This window comes from Pleurodeles waltl, chromosome 11 (genome assembly GCF_031143425.1).
Source record: "Pleurodeles waltl isolate 20211129_DDA chromosome 11, aPleWal1.hap1.20221129, whole genome shotgun sequence".
NCBI classification, from domain to species: Eukaryota; Metazoa; Chordata; class Amphibia; order Caudata; family Salamandridae; genus Pleurodeles; species Pleurodeles waltl.
The window spans coordinates 170,213,343-170,227,164 of NC_090450.1; the positions used below are offsets into that span (position 1 = coordinate 170,213,343).

Genomic DNA, 13,822 nt, shown 5'->3' on the forward strand with positions numbered 1-13,822 from the left:
TCCCCATGTTTTGTACGACAAGACTCATTTAAGGGAAGACCACTGAGTTAATAAGCATCAAATGCAGAGAACAGCATTACAAAAAGCATAAAAACTAATTGTGCCTATTCTCAAGTTTTAATGTAATTTACTTTGTGTCTTCAATATTAAGAATAGGTAAAAAGATGACATTTAAAAAATCCATAACTGAGTTGCACGACTTAGCTGGGCAAAGATTTTAATTAGATAGTTTTCGCTTCTGCAGTCACAAAATGGTGTCATTATTTGCATATAATTTAGTACATAAACTTGTATATATTATACATTACATAATTATGTCATATACTTTTAAAAATATGCAGCACTGACCAAACAAAGTCAGGTAATTTTAATATTCCAATTGTCATGTACATAAAACAGTCATCAGGATCATCCAAACTATTTTAGCTTCAAATAAAACTATACAAGAATAAATTCATATAAAAAGGACAACAGATCGCTGAAAAAAATCCTCAAGTTACTCAATTCCATTTGAAAGTAAAAACATGGCAGAAAATAAAAATACAATTAATGCCAGCATTGTTATTGTAACTATATTTTAAATTAAATGGTGCATGTCCAAAAGGATGAAACTATACAAATTGTTTTGCGCTCCGTTCATGTGTAGAGCACAAGGATATGCCAGCACTCGGGCGTTGTCTTCCACCAATGTATTCAGGAGGAACAGCTAGACTACAAGGAAGGGCATCCAGCCTGCACCAACAGCATCTGTCTTCAGTGCAGGCCTTCATAAACCTCAGCCACGCTGCTGCCTTTAGAAATATCATCGGTTAGGTCTGAAAGATAGGCGAAAACAATTAGAGCAGCAATGCAGTAGCAAAATAATTGAAACGTAATAAAACGGTTGTACAACAAGCAGACTTCGTTCGATGTCCCCGAGGTAAACAAATCACGTTTAGTTTATCAAAAGAGAAATACATCACCAAGGATGTTCAAATAGTTGGAACAATTGCTGTAAGAAAGGTGCCCTTCTTTTCCCAAACAAACCTGTGTTGGAGAGGAACACTGAGTTGGAACTTCGATGACGAATTAAGGGATGCAAAGTGCTGAGAAACTTTTATAACAAAAAGGCTGCACTGCTGACGTAAGACACATAATGCAAACATCCTTCAAAGTTATGATTAAACAAAGGCTCCAGGTTGGAAGTGAACGAGGCTCAAATGCTGCCATTGGCATTTTAAGTAGGCCCAAGCTAAATTTCCATTACGCTGACATAATCGTGGATAATTTTGCGTTAAGCTTCTTACGTGAAATATCTGAAATTACATTACTCCAAGTTGCTAATTAAGAGCTGTTCGCAGCAAAACATGTAAGCTATGCATGGTAATGTTTGCAACGATTCAATAGGAAAGCAACTGCTGCTTGTTCTTTTTGTAAAAAAATGTTAGTTGAAATCGTTTCCTTTACCTCGCGTCAAAATGGATGCAAAGGTTAATTTTGCGCTAACATTTAACACTAAATACAAAATTTGAATAATTTTACTTAATGCTGCATAATTTGTCAAATTTGATCATAATTATGCAAAGGTAAATTGGTAGGAGACCGGGTCTATTCCATTTCCAAGCATACAATGTTTCAATGCTTCAGCCTTTTATGTTCTTTAATGAAGCAGCTATGTTGCTTGAACTCAGGAACCAGGCTGGCAAGTGCAAGGATGTAGATTTAGATGGAAAAATCGTCGCTGGAATTTGGTCTGGATATTGGGCTTGGATCGGAGCCTTCTGTGATGTGTTATGAAGAGTGAAGTAAAACAGTGCATCCCGGCCGTGTTGGCCATTCTGCAGCAATGAAGATCATCTGGGCTCTCGCCTAACACCTTCGAACCAGGCTCAATGCTGTTACTGACATCAATTTGGCAGGAGCAAAATTGACATTACCCTGGTGTAATCCTACCATGTTCTTTTATACCTTATTTTGTTTTCATGTTTAGGGCATGGGACCAATAATTTGTCCTGTAATGGCAGGTGCACCATTTCTCTTCATGTTGCAGTCAGACAATCAGAGGTAAGCTCCCACTGGACAGGCAGAAGCCAGGCAAACAAGGGGAAAAAAAAGTCCCTTTAGCCAATCAGATTGTTCTTTTACTTAAAGTTGGGTGCCTGCTTGGGTCTCGTGTATCCAACTATCTAGATAGCTAAATTTTTAACCTACATTTCTCAAAATTACTGAGCAGATGGCACTGGCTCTGGGAAAAAAATCCTCAAATGAAGCTCCCATAGACAACGCAGACTGAACTGGGGAATTCCAGAATGCAAACACTGGACAGCCTTCAAGGGCCTGATTGTTATTTTGAACACACTGGACAAAAACGGACTAAAAAAAGGCTATGTCTAAAATCAACATGAAAGCTTGAGAAACTGGGGCTTTATGACTGGACTTAGAACTGGCGCAGGGTATAGTAGGGTAAGAGTAGGAAGCATTATAAGTTGTTGCTGTAGTTACCAAGGATTAGATGGCCTCATTCTGTGGCATGGGCCCTGGTCTCCGTATAGAGCACGCTGCCCAACCTTGGACATGCCAGCCTGGTTATATCGAACTGGAAGTGCGGCTGGTGGTCACTGGTATCAGTGCTGTAACAGGTGTCCAGCTCTCCCACACAAGGTCTCTGTGGGAGGTGGCCCAGAAGATGGATCCACAGAGGAATCATCTATTTCTATTTCCAAAGGATCAGCAAGTGCACCCAGGACTGATACCTATAATGAGGCTTGCACAGCCAATATGGTTAGTGACTTGGCACCACGGGCTGGTCTCTTCTCCAGAGCTGCTCTGGGATTTCTGGAACCCATGCCAGGACTTGAGATAGGGTCTTACTCTGGGCATACAAAAAATCTGGGAAAAATACTGAAGACAATGTGGAGGTAAATCAGGCAGAGAATTGACTGAAAGCTGGGAGGGGTTCACTAACCTCTGATAGAGAAGTTCCAGATCTGAAAGCTAGGCAAATTCGGTCAGCCTGACTCAATAATCCATGAGGTAGATACAGGTAAGGAAGATTCTATGGGGACCTGTGCCCTGAGGAAACATACTGCCATTCTAGGCTCCTGATATTGTCCAGGAAATATATCAACAGAGCCAGGGTAGTGTCTTATAATTGGAAACAAGTAATAAAGTATCTGTCTTTTTCACTTTGCACCTTGGAGATGGTTTGTTACAACGCCGTTGACATACAACTCCAGTTAAAGTGTTTCAATGCACCTGTATGCAGCACTTCGACCGAACTGCTAGTTATGCAGCTGATTATCTTAATTATGAACATTGTTTTACTAACAACCTTAACTATGACCACTGGGTAGCCTGTGTCTATTTAGTTAACACCTACTGAGTGATAATCACATAACAGTACAACACTGATCTAAATAGCTTTTGGAAATAAATTGCCTATCATGAGAGTTAAGCCTCAATAAATAATTAGTAATCTATGCACAAGGTAAGAGAAAGAAATTGAACGTGGCAAATGGGAGGACAAAAACTGTACTTACAAGATGCTGCCAGTGCTAAGAGAGATGTTGCTATGACCGATGAAGTGGGATGGCATCCATGGGCACATTGAGCTTCATTTCATTGTCTAGAATCTGTACAAGCTGTTGCAAGGATGGAAGTTGACCAGACTCCAACTTTGACCACACAGGAACATCTAATATGAGAAACGTAAGCAAAATAGTAAGGGGAAGAGGTTCCGCCCTCAAGGGTTATTCGCGCATCCTTATGAGAGTCAGTTTGAAATAGTATTTAAGTAGAAGGTCCTGAGAACCCCCCCCATCACACTTGTTATAAGCAAACTGCAGTTTAGGCCACAGCAAATTCATTCACTGATCTAAAGCTTTTTTATCTCAATACAGAAGCGGCCAAAAATGTGTTTTCTTTCATTCAAAGTCACTGGGCAGAGAGTAATGAACATTTAGTTTCTGCCGAATCCTCATGTAAACCTCTATCACCCCTTGTGTGTCACTGGCTACACAAATTGACCAGGGTCGATCCATCAGTACCACCATTGTACCACTTGAAGTCCTGACTGAAGCTGGAGGACTCCACTGGACAAGTAGTGCAGAACAGCAAATAGGTCATTCGAGCATGAGGGAAAACAGTTCTATCACAGTTTCTCCACACCTCAAAGGACTTGGAGAACAGAGGCAGAAATATAAAGGTATCTGACAAGCATCAGAAAGAACATTAACAAAGGCAAGTAAACTTGTATTTTTTAATGGCGAAAATACTGATTTGTTAAATGAACCATACAGCATTCCAGAAAGTAAGAGGGCCAAGGATCCATGGCAGCTTACAAAAAGGTAGAGGAAAAGAAACACCAATTTACTACAGTCACAATGCAATGACCCTAAGCAAAACAATAGTCTGTGTTGCAGCATTGCAAACTGTCTGAATATAACTACCCACTTGATGGCATGGGTGGCTGCCATACCCTTCATTGGAATGGCTTTGAGGAGTAGGCTTGCCAAACGGTTTGTACCAACATCTAACTGCCATGGACAACCATCTGAAAAGCATCTGTTTTCTCACCATCCTTCCCAGCTAAGCACACTGAGGTCAGAAAATAGGCATGTATTCAAAGAATGTACTGACAACACTCTATGCAGGTCAATTCTACAAATATTCTCCCTCTTCTTATTAAGCAGACACATTAGGATTGTGTCAGTGACATACAAAATTCTGTTTCTATCTTGAGAGAGAAAACAAAAACAAAAAAACGAGGACTTTATCCTCCGTTCTACCAAAAAGGCAGTGGATGTAGTTGAAGCAGACAGAGGCTCATTAATGCATTTTGCTTAAGTGGCAGCTAGAGAAAGGATTATGTCACTTACCCTATAAGCATCTGTTCGTGGCATGTAGTGCTGTAGATTCACGTGCTCTACATATTTCTGCCATCTAGTATTGGGTTCCGGACGTGTGCAAGTTGTTTTTCTTTGAAGAAGTCTCTCGACCCACGAGGCAGTGACTCCTCCCCTCGGTGATAGTGCACATGGGCATTTACTCCATTGTTAGATTGTTTTATCGCAATCCGATGAGAATGGAATGTAAGCGATAGTATGAGTTGTCTATGCATGTGTATAATGAAGATACTGCAACGGTCACAGGCGTCCGGGGAGGAGGGCGAGCACATGTTAAGTATCAATACTGTCGATGGCATGTGTGGTTGTAGATGCACATGCTCTGCCCAGACTGTAAAGCAGTGTCCTCCAAAAAGCAGTGGCTAACCTGTGAGTGTTGCAGTTGTTTGCAAAAGGGTATATAGCACTGCCTGTCCTACATTTTCTTTTTGGCGTGCTAGTACATCCACACAGTAATGTTTAGTGAAGGTGTGTGTAGTTGCCTATGTAGCTGATTTGCAAATTTTAGCTACTGGTATATTGTCAAAGAAAGCCATAGATGCACCGATTTTACAAGTAAAGTGTGCTCTAGGAGGTATGGGGAAAGGTAGTTCAGTTTTACTGAAACATGTTTGAAAGCATTTAACTAGCCTTCTTGAATTACTCTTTTTAGATATGGGTTTTCCTGTGTGAGGGGGTGGAAAAGTTACACAGATCTGTTTAGTTTTATGAAACTCTTTCGTGCTATCAATATAGTACATTAAAGATCTTTTTAAATCCAAAGTATGAAGGGCTCTTTCTGCAACTGAATCTGGTTGCGGAAAGAAAACTGGTAATTGTACTGACCGGTTTAGGTAGAAAGAAGAAGCTACGTTTGGTAAAAACTTTGGGTCAGTTCTATGGACTACTCTGTTTTTGAGTATTTGGAAGAAAGGTTCTTCCAAGGTTGATGCCTGAAGTTCACTTACACGTCTGAATGACGCGATGGTCACCAAAACAGCAACCTTCCAAGACAGAAATTGGCGAGGGCAATAATGCAACGGCTGAAGTAATGGACCCATAGGTCTGGTGAGTACAATGTTGAAATTCCAAGCATGCGCAGGAGAAACTCAGAGTGGAATTACTCTTAAGTCCTTCCATAAATGCTTTGATCATTGGTATTTTGAAAAGTGATAAGTGCTGTTTGTTTTGCAAATAAGCGACAACTGCAGCAAGATGCAAGTGTATTAAGTGTATGCTAGGCCTGCAAATGAAGTAAATAGCAGACAATGTCGAACAGTTGGATGAAGCAGATCAATATATTTACTATGACAGTAGAAAACAATTTACACGTAGCAGCGTAATATGCTCTAATTGTGGGTTTACAGGATACTTTGAGAATGGTCATACATTCTGATGGAAGATTCAGATAACCAAACTCTATAACCTCAGGAGCCAAATCGCAAAGTTGAGGTCCTACGGATTTGGGTGCCTGATTTCTCCATGGTTCTGAGTGAGAAGATCTGGGTTGAGGGGAAGCTTCTTGTGGGGTCCTACAGAAAGTTGGAGCAGTGTGGTGAACCATGGTTGTCAAGGCCAAGGGGGAGTTATCAGAATAAGGGTATGAGATGTTTTCCTGAGTTTTCAAACTACAAATGGAAGAAGGTGGAGAAGTGTAGGCAAATATCCCATACCAGTTCATCCAGAGCATTGCCTTCGGATAGTGGGTGTAGGAGTCTGGAGGCAAAGTCTGGGCATTTTGCGTGGTCTGTCTGCAGATGCAAATAGGTCTATCTGTGGAAAACCCACCTAAGGAGTTATGGGAGGAGGACTCGAGGGTGAAGTTCACACTTGTGGATTTGTTACTACATCCTGCTGAGGTCGAGAATAGTGTTGTTATGCCTGTGAAGTGTTCGCCTAGCAAGTGAATGTGGTGACATATTGCCCGTGCAAAATTGACTGAGACAGGCACAATAGCAATACCCCCCCTTTATCGAGCCCCCCCTTCCCCCCCCCCCCCCCCCCAAGTCTGGAGGAAGCTGGCCCTTAATATGCTGAGGCTGCAGCCTTGTATTTGTACATGTGGGGCAATAATATGTGCACATACTGGATCTTTAAAGATCTCTTCAGCATGTTTGGTCATACCTTAGTATGGGCAGATACTGGCAAGTCCTGGTAGTGGAAGTTATAGTTTCAAATAGAAGGTCCTACTCTATTGGGTATTTGTGTAATGGGGCCTGGTGGAAAGCAGATGTTCTGGCTATTAGTTCCTGGAATGAAGGTGTATCATTTGGGGGTGAAGGGTTAGCTGGGTAGAGGTCCAGGTCATAACCCTCGGGGGAGGATCGATGTCAGGTATTGCATGGATCTATGGCTGTTTGAGGCATAGTATCACCCTCTCCTTGATAACCTGTGAAAGAGTCTTGGAAGCCTTGTGGTGTAACCTCACCTAAATCACTAAATGTGTGATGTGGTGAAAAAGGTGGTGGTGGTGGTGAGAGAGGTAGAGGAGGTGGTGGAAAAGCAGGCAGAGGTGTACGCACAGGACTAGTGGCAACGTCCTTTTTTCAGAGGTGTTGGTAGTTGGATAGCCTCCTTGAAAGTAAATTAGCGCTTAGATGGAGCAGGCGCCTAATGCACTGCTTTTGCCAAAATATGTCCTGTAGAATGTTGAATACAAATTTTCTTCCGTTTCGGGTCGATCCTCTCAGCCGTAGTCTCTAATATTGGTTCAGGTGCCAGGATGGTATTTTTCGGAACCAAAAGGTAACCTGTGTTCCAGTGCCGAGGTGTTCACAGCCGAAGTTGTAGAGGTGGAAATGCTCAGCTGATGAGGAAGATGTTTGGCTTGGCACAGAAACAGGTTGGCTCGAAATAGTAGAGGTGTGTTTCGGCTTGGCTTTTGATGCCAGGGCTTAGTACAGGGAATCCTTAGCAGATGGTCCATGCCTATCATGGCCCGAAGTCAGCGGTTACCCAGGAGCCGAAATTTTGGTCAAAACAGATTTTCTTTCAGTAGGCTGGACAGCGGCATAAGTGCTCACTGCACGTTGTCCAGAAGGAAGATCTTGGATCTGCACACGGAGCTGTAATTCTGAGTTCGGAATGGAAAGTGCCTCCTCTTCTGCTGTTGAGGCCTCGTTCAGTTCTTCCTCCTGTTTGCTGTCGTGGAGTGTCAAGATGCTGGGTGTTTCCTTGAGGTCCTTCAGCTGCATCTCTTTACAACGCACTCTGAGATCTTGCAACGTATTCTTCTATTGGAAGAATCTACAGGCCTCGCAGTTCTCCTCGTCGTGGTCGGGAGACAGGCAAAGGTTACCAACCTGGTGAAAGTCTGTGTGAAGGTACTTTGCGTGGAAGCTTAGGCAAAATCGAAATGGAGTCCTTTCCATTAGCAACTCATCGTAGTTGGAGACAGACGAGATGAGAAAAGAAGGCCCGGCGGACGAGACTCAAAGGCCACGAGTCAAGCACATCAAATCGACGAGTGATGGTTTTATTTATTTAAGAAAGGTGAATGGAGAATGCGATCAAGAACAATTACGGCAGGAATAGATGTGTAGATGTACCAAATGGAGCCCGGAAAAGCGGTCTCGGATCACCGAAGAACAGGTACGAACCTGATGGCAGAAATAAAACAATCTAACAATGGAGTTGATGCTCATGCACACCATCACCAAAAAAAGAAGTCACTTTACATTGTGACTCAAGACTTCTTCTAAGAAAAACAGCTTGCACACATCCAAACTCAACACTAGATGGCAAGAGTATGAAGAGCATGTGTATCTACAGCCACACATGCCATCGAACACTAATTTTCCAAGTAAGATACTTTAGTTAGTACAAATTTAAGGGCTCAAAAAGGAGCCCATGATCTAAAGATAAGACATGCCAAAAAGCCGGCTATGGGACCCTTAATTATGTAGGCAGACCGTAACCTCGTAGAGAAAGTCAGCAGAGGCTGGAAACCTCAGGTGATGAAGGTTGGGATTCAGAGGTCACCATGCCCAATTGAGCACTATCAGAATCACTCTAGCTTTGTGCATTCTTATTGGGTTTTTTCTTACTCTCTGGAGTAAGAGAAACAGTAGAAAGGCTTAATGCATGGATTAGGTCCATAGAACAGCAACAACAAGGTGATGAATGGAATCATTGAATTAATCTCAGCCACTAGAAACTGCTCCGGGCCACAACTCCAGTCCATCGTTTTTCGTCCACCATGCCACCCCAGTCTGGACCCAGCTATATGCAAATCAGTTTTGACCCTGATCCAGTTGGATCAGTCGTGCCCAAAATACCAGGCCAGTACCTCCCAGAACAAGGACACAAGGACCCAAAGACCAGTTTGGCTATCACTAGGGTTCTTCAGTCAGGTGTAGCTTGATTCCTACACCACATCGAGCAAAGGACGCACATATGGGCAAACTAATTGCACTTAGGGCAGCAACTGCTACAACAAGATGATGGATGGAATGCTTGAATTGATCAAAGCCACTGGCAAGCGCTCTGGCATTATTCCAGTGCATCATTCTTTGCCCACAATGCCAAAGGACTCTAGAAGACAAATTAAATACTCTGTAAAATCTGGAAGCTGATGCTTCCTTGAGCAAAACAGGAATTATTTCCTGGTGGACCTGTCACAAATAAACAAAAAACATTAGTCTAAGCAGAGCGCCACATGGCAAATATGAATCACAACCGGCTGAGCCACTTGTGATTCAGACGGCGAAGACTAAAAGGTAGTCCACGGCCTGATGCTCTTTCCACAACAGATGAACTACCATCAGACCCCCATCATCATTTGTCCACAGCCAAATGTCAGAGTAATCTTTCCTTCTGATAAGGAGAAGGGAACTCACTGCATCTTAAAATAGTTCATTGCAGTTGTTTTGCCTGTCTGCACCTGAATTGTGGGGGAGAAAGACTTTCAGTGACAATTGCACTACCCTGTGTTTGATAACAGTAGTTATTACTTACCCTTTTTTACTTCTGTGGACCCCAATTTAATCATAACAGTAACCATGGGACCCCCGAAATCATTACTGGAATTAGGGGACCCCACTGAGTCATTACTGTAAGCACAGGACCCTGGCCGAAGCCCCCAGTCTAAGCATTTTGATGATTTGAACCTCAAAACAATACACTAAAAATACAGAAGCAAGCATGTCTCAAACAAATACTCAAATAATTAAAATGTAATTTTCTTTATTTCCCAAATATATTTAAAAATATATAAATGGAAGGTTGGAGCTTTTCTTAATTCAACTGAGGCCACTCATCGTCCATACTATGTTATTTTTTATGCACTTCCACTGCTCACACAAATCAATATGATGGTAACAAGGTTTAGCATCCAATTCCAATCCCTTCACCTTTACAGAATGTTTTAAAATGTTCACCTTTACATTTTGATTATTTATGTACACATTATTAACGTGTTAATATTATTTAAGTTTGTAGGCAGTCACAGACTCCCTGAGTAGGCTTTGCAGACCCCCCGGTGTCCTCAGACCACAGGTTAAGAACCTCTGTTATAGAAGAATGACTGGCAAGAGACACTCCTTTCTGGTCTTCTTAAGTGAAGCCATCTCAAGGCGTACTCCCAACCAGGCAGCCATCACTTTGGTGAGTGCAAGAACTTATTTCTATCAGCGCTCTCCCTCAAGACTGCAGTCAACAGTCCACCATTGAAGAAAGTCCAACAGTGGCGTATCCCATTGAAAACAGTCTTGCAATAGGAAGTAATATGGATTTAATTGACATCACAACACTCACTGAAGATGATTCACAATGTAATGGAAGGGTGGCACTTGCTGGCTGATCCAGCATTAGAGAGACATTCACTGCCAAACCGAGCAGGTGAACTAGACTCCTCTAAAGGAAGGGCCCACTTTTAATAACTGTCCTGCATAGCAGTTATAAACTGTAGATAGTTAACAGGGGCTGGATTGCTTCTGGATTATGGAAGAGCCAAGCAGGTGCAGGAATAAACGTAGTAATGGATATCTTTTGCAAGAAAGCCCATCTTGAACAGCCAGCCATCCAAGTACACTTGGTATGGTTATTGGACCAGAAGTAGCCCAATGGGTACAATGCAAAATGAATGTGCAATTCCCTACAATTAATCTGAAGATCTTGCAATGCTCAGCAGAGATGACACATGACTGCCACGTATGACAAGGCTTTTCAGTAGAATACATACATGTAACATATAAACCTGCTTGTACGCAAACATGGAAACATGAATGACTGCATTAGAATACATGAGTGACAAGCTTAGGCACTAGAAAACTAATATACTGAAATAAGAATGTGTGCACAAGATCACCATGTCAACATAAATCTTATTTTAGGAACAATTTGTGCTAACAAAACAAACTACTCCATTCACTATTGTGCATGCAAGATCACTGTATTTCAGAACTAACTGTGCTGAAGTTACAGAGCTTGCGAGGCAATCTTGCCTTGCACAGATTTCATTTCGGAAGGAAATAAGAAAAGCAATACTGAAGTTAAGGTAGCTGATGAATGAAGGTGGTAGGTCTATGAATCGGATCAGACCAAAAATTCCAGCAAGACGTAATGGGCAAAACACCCCTTTGAACGGATCTGACTGTTGAAGCAGTAGGATTTCCACAACATGCGTACTGAAGCCCCTGCAGCTGCCTGACAGGTATACAGGACCGGCAAGCCATGGGCCACAGCAATAATAATGGCTTTGGCTCTGCTGATATGAGCCCTAAACGTTTCTGGAGGTTCTTTTTTAGCTAATGCGTAGCAGATCTTAATGCAGAGAACAATCCTTTGAGAGATGGTCTTTATATTGCCCTGCAATTCTTTTCCCCAGAACACCCAAGAAAGATGTTAGTACACATAATGTTCTTTGGTGGGATCTACAAAGACATGCTGCTCTCTTGGGATCCAAACAATGGATTCTCTTCCCCTTATTGGAGGGATATGGTGGAACTAAGAATGCCAGAATGCCAGAAGAGAGAGTTTTCCCAATGTGAAAAGGTATGACTACTTTCATTAGAAATGCCGCTCTGGTCCTCGACACTAGCTTGTCTGGAGAGAACACTACAAAAAGGCAGCTGACCAGAAAGAGCCTGAAGCTTGCTCATATGCTGACCTGATGTTACAGCATTCAAAGACAGTTTTCAAGGCTAGAAGATGTAATGCACAACAGTGTATCGACTCAAGGGAGAAAACCTCAAAAGAATAAGAACTGCGTTCAAGTCCAACTGTGGCATAACAAAGGGCTTTGGTGGACAAATCTTATAAACCCTTAAAAATGTCATCACAACAGGCGACTTAAACAAATAAATCTGATCCCGCAACCTCAAAAATGCTGACAACCTTGAACAGTGCCCAGAGCAAACCCTTACTAGGCTAGGGACAAAACCAACAACACTTCAGACAGTTTGGCTTGTAGTGGGTCTATCTGGCAGGTACAGCAGCAAGCAACAAACTTGTTCCAAGGATTGCCGTACACTGATTTTGTAAACGGATACCTAGATGCCTAGGACATCAACAACCTCAGGAAGAAGGGCACATGAAGTCAACTCTTGGCCCACCTCCACGCATGAAATGCAGATTACAAGGGTCCAGGTGCAAGACCCTGCCCTGCGACTATGACAGAAGATCCTCCAAAAGCAGCAACTTGATCGAAGGACAGATGCTTAGGTCTAAGCGTTCTGGGTACCATACTCTCCTGTCCCAATTCGGAGCCACTAGGATGACTTCGGCGCCACTGTTCTCACTCTTCTTCAGAACTCTGGGTAAGAAAGGTTGCGGTTGGGAGGCATACAGGAGTCTTGTGCTCCACTCTAGATGGAATGCACCTCTGACTTAAAGATTTCTTCAGGATTCCATTGTGCAAGTGTTAGCATTGCACGTTTAATGCGATAGTGAACAGATCGAGCCAGAGTTCTTCCTTTTGCTGGAAGATGCCCTGAGTCACCTCCATGTGAATCTGCCATTCGTGGTCTGCACAGGCATCTGCAGTTGAGTTTATCTGCCCTGCTGCTCAGAGATCCCCCCAGGTGGTTTGCGACTAGAAAAATCCATGGCTGTCCAGCCACTTCCAGAGGCCTGGAGCCTCCTGGCAAAGAACCAAAGACCCCAACCCTGCCTTGCTTGCTGCAGTACCACATGGCGGTGGTGTTGCCTGTGAACACTCACGCCGGCCTCTGTTTGATAGCGGGCAGGAAAGCACCCAAAGCCAAGCAAATCACCCTTAATTCTAACAAGTGGAGGATGGGTTTCTGCCGGAGACCAGAGTCTTCTGCTCTCCACTTCTACCAGATGGCCTCCCCAGCCCAGAAATGATGCATCTGTTACCACTGCCAAATCCGGATGAGAAGAGGAAGGGGGAGGTCTGTCAGTGACCTAGTCACAGTCTTGCAGGCACCACTTCAGATATTTTGCAGTCTCCCTTGAAATCTGGATACAATCGTACAGACTCCCATAGTGCTGTGCTCACTAGGATTTCAGATCCCACTGCACAGCTCACATGTGCCGCCTGGCACGAACAGAAGGCCAGCAGTCCTCCTCACTGTGATATAGGACTAATGCTGAAACACTAGGATCATAGCCCAAACGGCCTGGACTCTCCACTGTGGAGGAAATGCACTAAATTGTACTGTATAAAGAATGAACGGGGGCATCTGCAAATGAATAAGGAGTGACTTTGGCAGGTTGCCAGTGACTCCCACAATCTCTGTATGTGGTCTATGACTGCTTGCGGTGAGCCAGCCTTCAACAGCCAGTCACTGAGGTTGAGGAGACTGGAATCTCAAACCTCCAAAGGCATACTGCGACCACCACAATTACTTTCTGAACACCCAAAGACCAATAGTGATGTCAAAAGGGAGCACCGCAAACTGAAAATGCTAATGGTCACGGTGTACCAGGGACAGTGCCTGTGTACCTACAGAATATGGAAATGCAGGTCCTATGCTACCATGCAGTCTCTGTGGTTT

General features: G+C 43.1%; 1 protein-coding gene across 1 annotated transcript in view; it reads right to left on the reverse strand.

Annotated features, from left to right (window-relative positions):
* Nucleotides 1-200: 200 nt before the first annotated feature.
* The window catches only part of SELENOT (selenoprotein T), a 96,524-nt gene continuing 82,902 nt past the window's right edge, over nucleotides 201-13,822 (reverse strand). The window contains exons 5-6 of the mRNA XM_069213359.1: nucleotides 3,519-3,673; nucleotides 201-815 (exon numbers count right to left, since the gene is read on the reverse strand). Of these exons, the coding sequence (XP_069069460.1) occupies nucleotides 3,549-3,673 (125 nt within the window). The 3' untranslated portion in view covers nucleotides 201-815; nucleotides 3,519-3,548. The remainder of the gene's footprint in view (nucleotides 816-3,518; nucleotides 3,674-13,822) is intronic.